The sequence below is a fragment of the Siphateles boraxobius genome, unplaced genomic scaffold (genome assembly GCF_051911475.1).
Source record: "Siphateles boraxobius isolate OS27281-9 unplaced genomic scaffold, OSU_SipBor_1 26, whole genome shotgun sequence".
Lineage (NCBI taxonomy): Eukaryota > Metazoa > Chordata > Actinopteri > Cypriniformes > Leuciscidae > Siphateles > Siphateles boraxobius.
The window spans coordinates 8,388,198-8,406,962 of NW_027508876.1; the positions used below are offsets into that span (position 1 = coordinate 8,388,198).

The 18,765-nt window shown below is 37.6% G+C and overlaps 1 protein-coding gene across 1 annotated transcript in view; it reads right to left on the bottom strand.

The window, feature by feature from the left end:
* Positions 1 to 18,765, bottom strand: part of ofcc1 (orofacial cleft 1 candidate 1) — a 161,946-nt gene that overhangs the window by 41,236 nt on the left and 101,945 nt on the right. Inside the window, exons 16-19 of the mRNA XM_077244348.1 lie at positions 12,893 to 13,129; positions 10,762 to 11,014; positions 9,052 to 9,215; positions 3,712 to 3,871 (exon numbers count right to left, since the gene is read on the bottom strand). Coding sequence (XP_077100463.1) covers positions 3,712 to 3,871; positions 9,052 to 9,215; positions 10,762 to 11,014; positions 12,893 to 13,129 — 814 coding nt within the window. The remainder of the gene's footprint in view (positions 1 to 3,711; positions 3,872 to 9,051; positions 9,216 to 10,761; positions 11,015 to 12,892; positions 13,130 to 18,765) is intronic.

Consider the following 18,765-nt stretch of genomic DNA (forward strand, 5'->3'; position numbering starts at 1 on the left):
TTGCATTTGGAAAGAAACTTGACCCAAATATGTTCTTGACGCTGTACTTTGAAGAAAAGCAGATGCCAAAATAAACAAAAAAAATCTGACTTTCAAATATAACATATAGTTGACAATATTTCATCATGTGAACAAAGGCAACTTGAAGCCAGGAGCGAGTTCTATGATGAATTTGCCGTCATAAAGTTAGACTAAAGCAACAGCATGAAAAGGTCCCACGTAACTCCCGTCTTAATAATTACAGACGGAGAGACAGAGAGATGAGTGGTGGGGGGTGCACAGGAAGAGAGCGCCAGTCTGGCCGTCATTAGATCTTCAATGCGTGTGTTCTCCTTCCTGCGACAGGTTGGGCCCCCTGTCAGTTGTTTTGCAAAGCACCTTGGGTGTTCCCTAAATTCAGCCCGTGGAAAGACATTACTGAGACATGTGGAGACAAATAGCACGACAGAGCGCAAATCTCGATGCGATTCAGTAGCGAAAACATCTCCAGGGCTATCAGCAGCCATTAGCGTAACGTTCTGGTGAATTACGGTGAAGATTACAGCGACGCTGGACTCCTCTGTCACTGTCACACAGCCGGTGACAAAACAGTTTGCGTTACCTGCTTAAGCACGGCAGACATTAGCACCTCCCTTCCAGGTACAGTAATCAAGAAGGTGACGGCACGCAATTAATGAGGTCCATCTGCAGCAGTGCCTATACATAATTAATGAGCTCATTATCCGCACACTTTGACTTTAGGCCTCTTTGCAAGATATACACACTATAGGAGTGTGGTTAATGCATAAAGTCTATGCGGTTGTAATCACCATCAAAGAAATAAAAAAATTAAAAAAATTAAAAAAACACAATCTACAATGTATAGTTAACCATGCTATGTGTGTTTGTGAAATGTAAATCTCTCTCTTTTTTTTTTTTCAGTTGCTGCTGAATGGTAGTATGACAATGTGTTAATAATGTAATAATGTTGATCACATGGCCTGGAAGAAAATAAACCATAATACGAAGTTAATTAAAGAGTAAAAAATCAGATTAGTTTTTATGATCGCTCCATGAAACGTGCAGAATTTGATCATGATAAGACCAAGCCACTTGCAGAATTATTTATTGTGGATTGTTTTATTGTTGTAATGCTCGGAAGAAGAAACTTGTGTTAATGATGAATTACCCATGACTGTTTTACTGTCAGAACAGTTTCTTTATTCTATAAAGTAGAATGTGCTTCATATCAGGTGGGAATCAAGTTACTTAAATGAGCAAATTATTAGCTTTAATAATCTTATACCCAAAGGCTATATGACAGATTGCATGGACACTGATTTTAGGTTAAAATGTATGTTTGTTTTTACGCCAAATCTCTGACCTAAAATAGAGTATTGTCTTTGAATGTGAGAGACTTCCCATGACTTTCATTGGCCGCTATAGGTAAATAGCTAGAAGAATAACAAAGTGCAAGGTTTCCGGTGTCTACAGTAAAACTATTTGCACTACAGACTAGCGTGATTATGATAATAAATTAGTTATTTTAGGAAAATAAAACAACTGGAAACAAATGACACCGGAAACCTTGCACATTCAAGTAAAAAAAGAAAAAAAAGAAAGAAAAAAAGCCATGCATGCACTTGTGTTAAAAATGCACTTGTTTTTTTTTTTGCAGTCTACTTACATGGTATGTGGTCTAAAAAAATGTTTTTAAAGGGCATAAATTCCATGTAGTATCTTAATTAATATGAGCTCATAAAATCTGCAAGTAATTGTAGAGGCATTCGAAAAATAGTTTTAGATAAAGTACAGCATGTCACACTGCAGGACACAGCTGGCCTTTGAAATGTAACTAGATACTCGCATTACATAAAACAAACAGATCTTTCAAAAAGATGATAATAAATTATATTTATTGTAATGATGGTATATAGTAAATATAATTTCCCCCAGGGCTTTTGGAAACCCTGAGTTGTGGCCAAGACAAAGCATGTCAATCTTTGCAACATTGAAATATTCATTCGTAATGATCAGCACATGTATTGGCCACAGGCATTCAAACAAACTGCTAAAACTCTCTGAAGTTTCCAAGCATCCTGTGGCTCTATCTGTACCTGTAAATGTTTTCTACACTCTTTCCACCCCCCATTCTCTGCTAATGAAGGCCTCGTGGCCTCTTGTTATTAAAATCATGCCTCTTTCTGCGATATTAATTGGGTCCATAATAAGGAATGTGCCGGATTCATTATTTAATTGTGAGGGAACATTTGGAATACAGTTTCTGAAATCTATTTTTAATGAAAACTACTACATCCTGACCTAATCATATCAAGCATATTCTATCTAATTAAGGATGCAAAAAATCATTAGAGTTGCAAAATATTAGTTTCAGCTCTGTCTGGCTGCTCCCTCCCCTCCAACATATATTTTTTTTCGTACTGTGTTGATAAATAGTTAATGAGGGAAAAATGACAAAAATTTGCAAGTAGGCAAATTAGTTTAATAGGGATATGTCTTTGCTGAGTTGGGAAAGTGACCCTTTTTGCATAGAGAAATTGCCACAATAATTATGAAATAATGGCCTAGCCCGTCTTATTTAAATGAAAAATCGTCAGCCTGAATAATGTAAAAATTGTGAAATGCAATAACCCTAAATTTTCATCATGCTGGCAAATGTGTTTAATGTGTTAGCATTTTATCAGTTCAATAACGGCAAATTAGGGCCAATATGAGAGAGGAGGTTATGACTGCAGTTCTGGGATGAAGACCGCTCTAGTTAAAAAAGATTTTGCAAGTGTATTGGTTAAACGATGCTGTTTTCTTAATTACAATCTAAACAACTGTATCCAATTTGTAGCACCTTCATTACTAATATTGCCACAGCTGTAGCAGTACTTTGGAATCTAAAACATAAACAGGGTCATTCGAAAGGGCTGGAAAAATTACGTGATTCGCAAAAGGTCTACGGTTCAAGCTAGGAATTACAGAATGCCTTTTTAATGACTTGTTTGACATCCAATAACATTTCTTCATCAAGAACACTAAAAGAGGAGTTGCCACCCAAGTTGTGAGCGTGTGTGTGTGTATGTGTGTGTGTGTGTGCGTGTGTGCGTGCGTGTGTGTGTGAGTGTGTCTCTCTCCTCATGCGTCCCTCTGTTGATTGAGCGGTCTTTTTTCTTAATGAAATATTGCTGGAAATTGATTTCCGTGGATTAATCAAGCCGAATTCCTTTTTGGATAATTAGCCCCAACTAATTAGACTAGCTAAAAACCTCTGTGACAAATTTTTGGCATTCATAAATGTAACTAAAGAAAACAGAATGATTTGAAATAATAATGTTATATCCTTTGATTCCATTTTATGTTAATTATAATGCATATTAGGAAGCTCAGTGAACAGTTCAATGTGACAGTCCATTTCTGAAAACCATCACAAAGGCTTTATTACTCATAAATGCTAGCGGGCATCTACAAGCCATCAGACAGACAGAAATCTTTTGCAGAGGCAATCTGATGGATTAGTATCAACTACCATTTTGCCCATCTTCTTTAAAACAGCCATTAATCCAATTAAGCGCCTAAGACTTGAGTAGAGCTTTGCAACAGTCAAGTGTTGTGGCAATGCAGCCCATGGCAGCTGGATCGCCTTTTTGCAAGAAGATATTCTCTTTGAAGCCCAGTGTTCAGTGCTGGTTGTTACCACTATAAACAGAACTTCCACAGACTCACCTTGCGTCTCTCTCCATTGAAGCCTCTCCATTGCTCTGCCTTCTTTACAATGTAATTGAGCTCCTGGTTGGAGACCTCCATGTCATGTGGAATAAAGAATGCTCCCTCAGTGCTGTGGAGGCGTTGGTAGATATCTAACAGTTGCCCATCATTGTGAAGTCTGTATGGGAAAAAAATACAAGTTAACGCTTGATTTTAAAATGGCAGTTAATATTGTTGCTTTTGAAAAGCATAAGTTGAATTTTTTTGTAGAAAAAAATCTACTTAATTAAACCAATTTTATTTTTATACTTAACCATGAAATGAAAATCATGTTGTTGTTACAAAAAAAGAAATGTACAAACACACCTTGTGTTGTATTCTAATCTGTCACGTGACATGAAAGAACCAATGGCATTCACTATTAATGATGTGTCACGTTACAGTTACAAAAAGTGGAGAGGAGGACTCAAGTGCAGCAACGGATGATTTATTAACAAAAGAAAACAAAACACAAAGCAAAAACCCACAAGGGGGAAAACACAATAAATGAGACATTAAACAAAACTGAACTTGAAGAACAAACACTGACTCTGAACACGACGACCATCACACGGAAACTGGGAAAACATATGACAACGATCCGACAAAGACTGCAAACAAGAGGAGACTTAAAAAGGGAACAAATCAAGAGGGAACAGGTGGAAGAGCTCAAACACTAATCAGGTAAAGGGGGAGGGATCAAACAATAACGAGAGCACATGGCCCAACATAACAAAGACAGCCAAGTGCAATACAAGACAGGACAGACACGTGACACAATGTTTATCCTAATGTTTTTAATTGAGCATAAGTGTGAATGATATTTGAGAGCCCCCAGTGAATATCAACTTAATTTCCGATCTGTTCCTCACAAAACGCTGTTGGAATACATCAACTATTAAGGGGTTGGAATGGCATGCAAATGATTAACTGATAAATCAATTAACTAATTCTTGGTTTGTTGCAAAGTTGCAGGAAAGAGGTTCAGAGTTCAAACTGGTTTTATTCTACCTTGTCACATCCTGGTCATTTTGCTGTCAAGGCTGTTAACGTCTGACGAACAGCTCATCTGACCTTTCCAACACTGAAATTCTGATGAGCTTCAGCTCGGCAGAGAAGCAGGCCTGACCTGTCAATGTCAACCGGCAGAACAGAAGCGACTCTAGTCTACGGTAGAAGGTTAGACACATGTGTTAACTAATTCCGGTATTTTCTTCTCCCCTATATTCTACCCAAGTAAACAAAGTCACAGAGAAAGTGCCATGAGTGACTTGGGGAGTATGCTAGATTCTACAAGTAGTGTAGGAGGCTTGTTTGTTTGTGTTTTTGTGGAAAGGTTGTCTCTTCAGATCATACATTGATCCTAATGTTCTTCAAAGAAGTTGAGCATATAGAGGCATCTGAATCTCTGTGTGGTGACAAAGAATTGAGTCACATTACTACTACAGTGTGGTTATTGATATCGAGTCTCCTCAGACATCTCACATACTCAGCGCATGAATCAACAGCCATAAAAACACAAAGCTTGGCTTCTCTTCAAAACGCCTTGACCCTCCACCACAGAAAAGAGATTATTCTTGTTCAAAGGGTAATGAGCACTCCAGAAACATTTACCATGCAAAGTATAAAAGATGAATATATGACGTGAAATATAACTGAAACATATTGTGGAATATATTGATCCATCATTCTATCATGGGAAAAAAGCGTGTGAAGACTGATTGCTATGGCATATACATCAGACTTAAGCATGCATTAATATATGCAGATAACACATTAATGCATGATGAACAATTACCAGAGTACACATATTATGTTACATACTTAGGAAGTATATGTGAACTAATATGCATCCAATCGTATTTCTATTTTAAATTATGCCAGGGATTTATTGTAGACAGTGTATGGCCAGTGATGATGCTTTCAGTATTTGAACAAGATACAAAAGAATGACTTAAGATGGAAGGTTTTACTAACTGATTCTGGCATGATGATAGGAGGCCCATGGTCATTGATCCTTCTCCTCGATTCCAGAACCAGATATGCATCCAACCTTGCCGTTCCCTGAAAGATTATTCTAGTAAACTCTACGATCACTCTATAAGCATGTTCACTGGCTTGCAGGAAAAGTCAGTAAGGATAATGCCATTTTCTGTGCTCTTCTAAGTCTTTTGGTTTCTGGAAGGCTCCTGTTTCTGAACGTCCCTTCAACACTCCATTGCCCCTCTAGGTCCAAATCTGGACTCCAGGCAAATTAAAGTGAGAAACATCCATTGCTATTTATCAAACATTTCTGGATGTGCTGGACATAGCTTGCAGTCCTGCTCTTAGACACCTGCTCAAAATGTGAGTCTGGACAACAACATGACTGCATCAAAAAGCAACAACAATCCAGAAGGAGGGACATCCAAAGAAAGACACAGTTCACAGAATCTGTATGAGGGTTACTGTGCCTGGTCAATGTGACCTGCTCACACCCAGCAATAACAGCTGTAAGAACATTTCAAGTGTACCTTTCAATGATAAATTAAGACATTCGAATACATCTGAATGTCAGATGTACAATCAGTCCATTGATGTCTTGATAATGTACAGTTGTTTAATCTAGCTAACAGTTAAATATTAACTGGTCAGATTAAGCTATAAATGGGAAACCATGACATCCCATGAACCAGTGGTGCTCAGTCCTGCTCAACAAGACAATAAGGTTTTAGAGTTTATTAAAAATGAAAAAGTGTTTTAGATACTAAACTCTGCAGGAAGCAAGGAACATGATTGATAAATCCCAGCATTAAACATTTGAAACTATCCATAAAATATTCCTGACAAAATGTCAGTGCAAAGAAATTCATCAGGAATTAAACAAAGACCCCGGGAGAACTAGCACATTCTTGTATCAGTCTGCTTCTTAGCCAATGATATCGTCAGCCTGAAAGCCTCTCAACCAACCAGACGTTGAGCAGGAGAACCATTCATTCACTGCTTTAAAACAGACACTTCAGTTGTGCCACTATTCTCATCTTATTTCAGAATAACATAATCACTAATGGACCCACATCAAATGTCTGATTGTGTTTATAGATTTTTCCAACATATATAATGCTAAAATGCAAAACATGCTCTCTTTCTGGCTTTGCAGGGAGTGAATCAGGGCTTGCTAAAATGTAATTAAAAACGGATAACAGTTCATTCTATCTATACGTGTAGCCTCAGGCATTATTTTAGAAATAGGTCAGGCACTGTGTCAGTGCTTCTCTCCACATAGTGAATAGAAGCAGATAACCCATAAAAACGTGCAAGCCTACTCACAATCAGACTGCTGGCCTACATTCACACAGCACAGCCACTCTTCAGCTTTAACCCATGTTACATGCGCCAAGCCTGCCATCCTAGAGCCATGCACTGGCATGAGATATTACCCTTCTCTACGGCTGACACTTAATGTCGTCCATCCAGTGTGGGATATAAGCTCAGCCATTGAGAAACAAGATGAAAGCTCTTTCTCTGAGACCATTCTACACTGATTAGTGTAAAATCAGGTTGTTACACTTTTGGCTCCTTTGTTTTATTTCCAGACCTTAAAGCTACAGTGTGTGATTACAGACCTAAATATTCAAACATGAAAAAAGATCCATGAACGGTTGATGCCATATCTATATCTGACACGTGTATTTCTTGACTTCTTGGTCCAAATTCAGCCTTAACATCAAAGGATTTCCATTTGTGTTAATATGATTTTGTGCATCTTTCTCTTGCCCAATAGCAGCAATTCAAACAATGAAAATCCCAAAGAATTCAAAATTGAGCCTATTCATTTTCTTAATGCATGTTTTTGGTTATATTATGCATGAGCCTTAGTGGACATTATATATATAAAAAAAAAAAAAAAAAACACATCATGAACATTTCAAGACGGAAGTAAAGTTAAAAACGACATTTTGCTGCCTGGCAATATAATCGGAAACCCCAATGTTCATTGTGTCTGTCATGCATATTAACAAACCCTGTGAATGTGATTTGAGCTCATCTTCATGCCATTTCTCTGATTATTCATTCTTTAATTTCACGAGAGTATTAAATCAAATTGCATTACATCAACACTTGCCTGTCAGATGATGATAATGAGCAGAAAGCTCTTGATAGAGCCTGTTTATGATTCTTATGTGCTGGTGGACAGGACTTCATTGGCTGGATGTCCCTAAGGGGTTCCCTGTCCAAAAATACACTGCCATAATCTCAGACTCTGAATAGTGTGGACTGCAGTGTTTTGACACTTTTGACACTTCCACCAGGAAGGTCACACACAAACTCACAAGTTGACAGCAAAGAACAACGGAAAAGAGAAGACTGCATTTTTGTTCTTATTGTGATATTTAGTTTCCGGAGATAGACAATTTATTGCTTTTTCATCTTCACGTCTTTTCTCTCAACATCAGCATTTCCTCCACCCCACACACACACACACTATATACAAACATTAAATGCTGCTGTTAACTAGATCAATAAATGTCAAGTCGATTATATCTATAAGGGTTCTTATATCTATATGTGTTGCTGTCTGTTAAATGTAAATGTGTGCATGATATTATATCCCTCTGCTCAGTTGCACTGCTAACAGCCTTGTGTTTTCTCTCTCCCTCTTGTACAATTAAAAATGTCAGATGAAGAACGCCTCGTCAAGGTCAGGTGAGTTCCCCTATAAAATGAATGCCCTGTTCAGAGAAGCGGATCTTCTTGCGGCCAATTCTTGCACTCGTGTTATCAGGCGTTTTTGTCTCTCCCACTTAAATTATTATTATACCGCCTTAGTGATATTAATAAGTTATATTAAGTTATTAATATAACTTATTATTATATATTATTTTGCATTCTAAATGTATGTGTCATTGCCTGCCTATATGTTGTCTCTGGCTGTGGATTAATTTAATGTAAATTGGGGCTCATCCAGGATTACACAAATTATATTCCAAGACCAAAATGCAAGTGTTTAATTTCCAGTACTACAATGACTAAAATCCTGCAGTGAGATTCAGAGCTAGTTTTGATTTCTACATTTGATTTGTAAATGTAAGCTACATTTGATTTCATTATTGGACAATTTTCTGAAATGCCTTTGGAGGAAATAATTAGGAAAAATGGTTACAGAACCAAGGTTGCTGCAAAAGTGAGTGCTCACGGTTAAGCAAATTGATTTGCAGTGGCATGAGGGCATGTGACAAATGAAACAAGACATTCAAGTTGATCCACTGGGACAAGTACAGAACAACTTGAAAAACTTTTTATTTTTCTGTTTGTTTGATTGCTTTTAAAGTACCGTACCTGAGGATGTAAACATAAAGAAAGGTGAAGGAGAGGATGCCGTGGACGCCATACAGGAAAAGTGTGATGATGATGCCTGCTGTACCCGACTGCTCCGTTCGAAAGAAATGCCAGTAAAGCTTGGCAGCATCTGCTAACGGTTCATCTGCACTGTAGGATAGACGCTGACCAAACAAAATCAAAACATATTTTGTCAAATTCAAAACTGTTGCAGACATTTAAAATGTAAATATATAACTCTCTGGTGCTATTCAGTCATTTTGGTGTCAAATATTACCATTTTTTTGGGTTTTAACTTTATCAGAATCGTAAGAAACTTGGCACTTGCTATGTGAACAGACACAAAAAAACATACAAAAAAAATAAAAATAAAACATGAACATGATTCGGAAAAGGTTAAATGGTCCAGAACAAAAGTGTACTCCAAGCTCAAATTTGTAAAACAACTTGTTTAGATTTATGACCTTGATTTTCTCATAAAACGAGTTTTGAAAAATATATAGTTCATATAAATAAATGTAGTATTTTTGTGTATTTTTTCACAACAATAAATGTAAAATTCTTAACTTTTTTTAAAGTTTACTTTTTTAAAACCTTTAATACTTTTTTTTTTTTCTTCAGCAATAATCTACCAAGTGTCAACTTTAAAAAGAGACCAAACTTAAGTCGGTGCTCCAAAGCATTCAAGATTTATGACAGTTTAAGTTGAAAATTTAATTTTGTGGTGTATGCTTGAAAAGTGAATAAATGGATTATAACTACTGCATAAATATAATTTAGTACCATAAAATCCCCTAGAAATACAAAATAGTAAATAAAAACTATTATTGAGCTAAAATGTAGTACAATCATTTAATATTCATGAATTAATAATAATAATAATAATAATAATAATAATAATAATAATAATAATAATAATAATAATAATAAAAGATGGTGGGGGTGGATCGGATGTTATAATGCAAGTTATGGTCACTGAAGTGAAAATCATAATCAAGTAGGCTACGTTTCTTTAATTGCATAATTATCGATAAATTAAAAAAAAGGTGTTCTTCTTTAAATCATGAGAAATGATTATTAAAATATAATGAAGTAAACTATGCTTGTAAGTAAAACTTTTAATTTGACTACTACAAAGTCCACTTTTTAAAAGTGTACTTAATTAAAGTGTACTATATTTAAGTAGGCCTACACTTTACACATTATATTATAATATCTGCAATTACAGTCTTTTAAAATACAAGATTTGAAGAGCACTTCTTTTCACAAGGGAAAGCTTAACAATAAAAAGCTTGATAGATTTAAAAAAACCAGTATATAATATTTCCATAAATTGATATTAAGGGGTTAGTGTTTGGAACCGCCAATGTTTTTTAGTTATGCCACATCTTCATTGGTTCATCATCGTTATACTATATACGCATAATAACTCAATATATTCTAAGATCCATTTCAATATGAATGATGTTTACAATTCTAAGTTTGATTCTTTATATATCTAAACTTCTGAATGTACAGTGTATTGGCATAATGCAAATGCCATTGATCATTCCCAATCAAAAATACATCCTGAATAATGTTCTCTCTCTACAGTCTGTCTATCTCATACTTGATCTCGCATTCAGTTTTATTTGTAAAGTGACTTTGCTAAGATAATGTGAAACTTCTATATACAGTCCAGAAGTGTCCACGTTATTTTAAGTGACTTACCCCCAGGACGGCATCCACAGCAAAGACCGCCAGAGGGTCCAGCACTGTCCACACTGCCGCAGCCATGATAAACTTTGACAGGAAGGAGGGCGGTGAGCCAAACGCTAGCTGACAGCCCCATCTGATCGGGAGCAGCAGTAGCGTAGCTGCATTCAAGGTCAGGGGGCCTAGCAGCACCAGAAGAACCTCCTCCAGGGTAGAGAGAAGTGAACCCTGATAGACCAGATCCACCGTGTGCGCACCCAACCCAAACCTGCCCCGAGAGACACATGACGGGAAAACGATTTAGCAAGATTATCAAATAAAAAATAAATGAGAATTCTTCATATAATGGGTGTAAAATTAATCAATTACAAGCTCTTAAAAACAAGGATTCCTAAAGGGGAATTTGCAGTGATGACAAATAAGACCATTTGGGGTTTCCCAAAGAACCTTTCAGTGAACAGTTCTAAAAAATAACCTTTTTTTTTTACATGAATAATATTTTAATAATCTAAGTTACCTTTTTCCAACTATGAAGAACCTTTATGTTTAAGAGTGTAGGCATGATGTAAAGTAAAACCAAGTTAACGGTTTCTACATGCAATAATGAAAGCTGAAAGCAAAGGGGGAAATGATCTAATTGAAAATCAAACAACAGCACAAAATAAGGTGAAATTTTTAAGAACTTACACTAATATGCAGTGTTTTTACACAAAGTTTCATGTCTTTCCTAATCTACCATCCTCTCTCTGCTCATTAATCCTCCTCTAATGTTTCCTGGGAATCTCTTCCACTCTTCATTTCACCTATTCGGCCCATTTCAGCTGCTCACGTTCAACACTCCAGCTGTTCTGCTCTCAAGCATTTTCCAACACTTACTGTAGGTTATGCCTTTCTAATAAATTTTCATTTTTTTATTTCAATTTCAATTCAATTGAATTCAACTCAGTTCGAGACTCGACCTGATTCAGTTTTGTTATATTATTCAGTCTTGAGATTCAACTTGAATCCAATGCATTCCAGTTTCAATCCGATTTGATCTGCATATTATGCATGTCAGATTTGATTCGATTACATTGTCAAATATGAAATGCACTCTCCATGTTTGTGTTAGGATTCTTTGCTGTAAATTACGTCAACAGATTTAGCCACCTAACACAACTCACTCCAGCATTTACAACAGGACCTGTGTTGGTAATGAAGAGGTTTTTCCACATGCTTGTGGTGCAATAAAATCCACAGAACACATGTTGTTGTGTAGACGGGTGGGACTCATTTGGCACTGCAAGGTTGTGTGCTGATTTTGAAGTGTGTTTGTGTGTGTAGGAGTGGAGGGGGGTGGTATTTGTGAGAATGCTGGGGGTAATGAAATGTGCGTGGGGTAGAGTGAGAGAGAGACGCTAATGACTGCGGGGCGTGCAAGCATGTGTGTGTGTGTGTGCTGTCAGTTTGCAGCTGATCTCTGACCGCTACTGTGGTCACCAGCCCTGTAGAGAAACGCTCGCAGCGGACAAACGGACAGACATGTGGAACATGTCATGAGCCTATGACCCCGGCTCTGTGTTTTCCACTTGTTTCTCCCTCATCTGTCCTTCTCTACATTCCTCTCATCTTCTGTCAGTCGTTTTCCATTATTTAATGATTGGATTTGTTTGGCAACAACGCAACATGGTGCACAAGTATTTTCACTGAGTGACTTCTGGATGATAAATTAAATTAACACCACATGCAAAACAGAACCGCACTGCAGTATCACACAGGGTTAATGATGAAATGTTGTCCACACAATAGGAGAAGATAAATTCTTTCCAAATAATGGACACTTAAAGGCCCGTACCACCGCACAGTTTAGACAAGTCTTGTAAAAGATGCACGTGTATGAGTCTGTTTGCATGCATATAATTGCACATGCACAACATATGACAACAGGGCATGAATCACCAGCATGAATTTTTTTTTTTTTTTTTTTTTTTTTTTTTTTTGCGTGCGAGTGTGTTTCCAGTGAATTATTGTAAGCAGACATTTGTAAAGGTCAGCATCTTCTGTCCTGGAATATTTCTGCATGTATTTGTGTGTTTGGAATAATGATGAGCTTGACGCTGTGTGTTTGCGAATGATTGTGCTGTGTGTATGGTCACGCATGTCTCACCTGTTGACAGGGATGTGTTGAGCCTGCAGAAAGAGCCACTGGCTGCAGTAATGCATGTACATACGGGGAAACCACATTACAATGAAAAGAAAAATGCTCAGACTGATCTGAGACAGATGAGGACATGGACAGCAGGACAAATCGAGCAGTGACGGGACGAGACGCACTGCCAGACGTGTTCTCTCGGTCGTCCCACAACACACAGGGGCAGACCTGTGCAAACTGTGCCTGTGAGATCTGGGGACGACACAAATGATTTTATAAGCTGTGCACATATGAAGAGTCATTGTGGATAAATATGATTGAATGAAAATGCAAAACAAAAATCACTTCATTTTCATTAAACATGTCTGATTGAAATTATTTCAAGTGTTGGTTCTGGGGAAAAAATTCAGATCACACTATAAAACAGGCCATGTTAACAGCTGTGGCTAGCAAGTCCAAATATCATTAAAGCAACATTTTTCTTAGTTGTGATTTTGACAATCTGCAATGGAAAAGATGCATTTATAAAAGTGGAAAAAGTTATTACATTCTTAGCTTTTAAATATTTAAATAGTGATGCTTTTTTGAAAATCTAAAAATGCTAAAAGTTTTCTGTGTTGGGTAGGATTAGGGGAAATAATATACTGTTTGTCCAGTATAAAAATCATTATGTCCAAGTAAAGTCCCCATAAAACATGAAAACCCAACATCGGGCGTTTAAGCTTTTGAAAGTCTCATGCTCAACAAGGCTGCACTAATTTGATTTAAAAAAAAATACAGTAAAAACAGACATATTTTGAAATATTATTACAATTTGAAATAACAGTTTTCTATTTTAATAAATGTAAAATGTAATTTATACCTGTGATGACAAATCAGAAATTTCAGATGTCACATGATCCTTCAGAAACCATTCTAATATGCCAATTTGCTGCTCAAGAAATATTTCTTATTATTATCAAAGTTGAAACCATGATGCAATAAAAAGTTCAAAAGAACAGCGTTTATTTGAAATTGTCTGACATTAGGCTATAAATGTCTTTACTGCCACATGTAATTTAATGTTTCCTTGCTGAATAAAAGTATTAATTTCTTTAAAAAAAAATACTGACCCAAATCTGCACACACACTTTCCTCTATCGTAATCAAGTACAATCCTAGCTGTGTCTGCAACATTCAAGCAATCACAGCTGACTAAGATATGAAAGATAACATATACAGAACTAAAACATCCACTCTACACCAAAACACCTTCTGTAAATCCACAACACCCTAGACAGAGTTAATGTGTCAGGGATGCTTCCCTGTCAAGCCGCATTACGCCACAGCGGCAAATAAATTCTGACTTGCATCGCCTCTCTAATGAACGTATCAATGATATATGAACAGATGTATTTTTAGCCGCCTGCGCAGACTAGCTTTTCAAGAGAGAATGGCTAATGCAATGTGAAATCTGTTGTTGCCACAAAACTGATTTTTATTGCTATAACTCCATTTCTTGAAATTTTTTTATAAGAAAGTGTGAACAGAAAACAGTTTATAGCATGTACTTGAAATGTGAAGGAGAAAAGAAGAAGGTAAAGTGTTACATTCATCTGTGTTGTTACATCCAGAATTTGTTCTATTACACACTATTGTTCACAGTCAGGGTTAGTGATTTGAACAAACATCTAATTAAACTTTGGCTTGTAACTCATCCTGTAATGTTTGTGCTATATGGACGTAAATGATATCACAAATCATATTGTTAAAATCTATCTAAATAATCGAATGTTTGTATGAATTACCAATGACTCAAAACTAATTACACCCCATCTTCTTTAATACAGATTGCATGAAAATGTCAGAATTATTACAAGTAGTGTGAAGTGTGGCGTAGGTGCAGGTCATGACGTGTGTTGGCAGGAAAGGCTTGCATTGAGGTGGGATTGATTTATGGCCTAATGCCTGTGAGTAGTTTTAGTTACTGCTTCAAATCTGGAGTCAGTTAAAAGCTGGACGTCTTTTTTATTTGCAGAATTAAGTTATTTGCTTTCACTTTTTCTGTTTTGGACTAAAGGCATTGTTTTGTAAACGTGCCAAAGCCACTTTTTACCCCCTCCATCAGAGAACACACTGAGTCACATAAAGTGCTAAAGAGGTTCAAAAACGAAACTGGAGGTGATGGGTGAAAAAGAGTGAAAGGAGACACTTTTTTAGAAAGAAGGCAGAAACATTATGCTGACTTCTACAATAACCCATTTTGGCCCACAAATAAGGCATCATCCCATGCATGGTTCATAAATAATTCAATCTCAAAATGCACTGCATTATATATTTATGTATATTATTAATGTCAAATACTGAACAAATGTACGAGTTAATTAAAATGTACCATTTTACCCAATATCATATGTCCCTATTATGTTTTTTGTTTGTTTTTTACATCATGCTATTGTCAAACCTTATCGTAACTTTGAGTCTAGTCTCTTGTCCGCTTCACACAAGGAGCTCTATTTGTGAATATAGTGTTTCAAATCAGATAACAAGAACAAAAAAAGGTCCATTTGAGGAGGGGCATGAGGAAGAGTCTATGAGGGAATGGGAGGAAGAGTCCAAGAGGGAATGGGAGAAAGAGTCCTTGAGGAAGCAGAGTAAGGAATAGTCCAAGTGGGAGTCGGCAGTTGGAAAAAGCCAGGGAGGAGACGGAGTAGAGAGGACCCAGACTCACGGCTGGACCGATAGAGGGAGGAGCCAGGGCGGAGTGATGTGGAGCCGGGAGGGGTGGAGACCCAGGTGGAGCTGAAGAGAAAAAGACCCACGGTGTCACCCTGCCAGGGCCACGGCAAAGCCACATGCTTGCATGTGTAGACGATAGCTCGGCAGACTGGGGTGGAGCCGGTGGGAGTGAAGAAAAACAATGGAGCAGGAAGGAAGGAGGAGCCTGGTGGAGCCGAAGGGGTTGAGTGATGAGGTACAGCCAGAGGCCCGGAAGTCCATGGCGCAAATAGCGTGATGACTGACCAAGGAGAAGCCGGAGGGACGAGTGAGCCCGGCGGAGCTTGAGGGCTGACGAACAGTGGTGGAGGCGAGGGAGAATGGATCCAAGGTGAAGCCGATAGGTCAGATGGCCGAGGTGGAGTCCAGTGCTTGGAGGCTCAAGGTAAAGCCAGGGCATCGACACACCAGGGTAAAGCTGGTGACCAGGAAGCCCAAAGCGGATCCAAGTAGTTGGACAGGGTCACTGAAGGAGGAGTCAGGGCCAGCAGAGGCAGGACCGAGGAAGTTGGTTTGGCAGGACCAGTGGTGTCAAAGGAGACTTGAGGCTGGGCGGGACCAGTGGCAATCAAGGAGACTTGAGGCTGGGACTAGGGATGCACCGATACCGATACCAGTATGGGTATTGGGCCCGATGCTGATATTGTCCACTCGTTAAAATTCTCCACTCAATGCTCTTGATTGGATGAACCCTGCTGGGAGCAGTTATAAATATGCACTGTGCTATTAAATTCAAGATACATATGATAGAGCAATTATGTGAACAGTGAAAGTAACAGTAGCTTCTACAATACTGTAAAAGGAGATATACCCAAAGGAGTATATACCCAAAGGAGATATCTTGCTAAGCCAACTAATTTGATTCATATTCTTTTGGTTTCTCTGCCCAATATTTTTTTTTTTAATTAAATCGGTACTCAGTGTCAGCAAGTACTAAAAATAAATGTATAGTATCAGACTTATTCTGGAAAATCGTTGTATTGTGTCATCCCTAGCTAGGACGGACCAACGGCAAGAAAGGAGATAGGAGACTCGGTGGAGCCAGTGAGTCAATTTTATTATCCCATAGAATAATAAAGAAGGAAAATAGGAAAATAGAAGTAAGCCAAAAACCAAAAAGAGACCAAAACAGAATATTACCAAATTGCATGATTTGTAAACTAATACATTTTGACATTTGCATCACATAACCAATGGCGTATGGCATTTTTGACGTTATAAACTTGCTCAGTAGTTTACCTGATACAGCACTGCACTTTTACAGCTTTTGTTAATTCTATAGGTTAGGTTTAGGGTAGTGTAGGTGGTAGGTTAATTTTAGCGTCAAACTGACTGGACATTTCATTTACAAACTGCTGTGATTCATTCAACTACCAATGTAATAAAATGTTCTTTCAGAGGAGACTGAACATGCCATTTAGTGCACGTCACTGGACATTTCACTCTGAACGTGTCGTGAAACGTGCTACAAACAATGCAATGGGTAAAACAATGTAAAATGTCACATATAACAAAATAAACACAACACAAGTCCAGGCCTGGCCTGGCCTCTCTCGATCTCCACTGCCGTCACTCCTCCTTTTATGCTTCCGCTCCTCCGTGAGAGATACGAGACCGTTGCGTCGCGTAGGTGGCGCTCATTAGTAATCATGCCCTTGGCCTCGTCCTGCTGGCCACAGTGACCCTGGGCCACAAAACCAGTCACAAGGGTACATTTTTGGAAATTGAGATGTATACATCATCAGCTTTCCATTGATGTTTGGTTTGTTAGGATAGGACAATATTTGGTTGAGATACAAGTATTTGAAGATCTGGAATCTGAGGGTGCAAAAAAATCGAAACATTGAGAAAATCGCTTTTAAAGTTGTCCATTTATGTTCGCGATTGTGCAGCATTCACTCACAAATGTAAACATTTTAAATATTTACGGTAGGAAATTTAGAAAATATCTTCATGGAACATGATCTTTACTTAATATCCTAATGATTTTTGACATAAAGGAAAAATCGATAATTTTGACCCATACAATGCATTGTTGGCTATTGCCAAAAAACATACCTGTGCGACTTATGACTGGTTTTGTGATCCAGGGTCACATATAACCTTCAATCAATAAACCTGCTTGGATGACATCACAGAGACATTTGATTCTTTTCATTTGATGCTTATTTAGAGATCCATCCTAAAACGACTATGAGCCTGATGTTTTTGTGTTCTAATTAAAGCATTAGAACATAGTGATCCAGCCCGAGAGAGACTATATTTTACCCCAGCTGAACTTAAAGTCAATGGAGTATGAAAGGGCTTTTGTCTGTATTTGTGATAGGTTGAAAATAGCTGTGCATGGTGATTGATAGCATAACGTTAAGATGTGGTATAGACAAAGTGTATATATTAATAATCCTTTACACAAGGTTGAGTTTTACACACCTGATCCCAAGCAGATAACGTTCACTTTACAGTCAGCAGTGAGAAGTGCAGCTTTGATGTCAGTTGATCTAAAGCAGTGCGCAAGTGAAGAGAGACAGCAGGGCTTTATTCTGAACGTTAACAGTTATCATAGAGAAAAGAACTACAGACATGTAAGAACATTCAAACTTAATGTCAGTATCTGTGGCTATACACTTTCATAATGAACTACATGTAGCTTTGGAATTTTCTCACATCAGTCAGGGCCTCAGCAGCATCAGTAAGATTCACGGTAACTTGATGCTTCAGTGTGTCAAAAACGGGATGTGATGTAACCAAATTTCAATCTTAAAATGCCCTCAGCACATAATAAATAGCCTAATAATCAATAATCATTGTGCTGTTTAAACCAACAGTCCCCAGATGCTGTTTAAACCAACAGTCTCTTTTCCAACAAAGCCAGAGATCATTTCAGCATAATTTGGATATTATTCTCTTTGGCCACTTGCATCCTGTTTTCCACAAATATTTTACAATACAATGTAGATTTATATCTTGCCTTGTTTTTCCATAATTATCTTCACATCTCGAGCTTTTATAAGAAACCCACTTTTCCCTGTTTCTGGCAGGGTGAGATGCACATAAACGTGTTTCATTGAGAAAAAGGCAGCAAGAGGAGATTCGGGGAGTAGTAAAAGAGAATTACTGCCGCAGAATTAGAA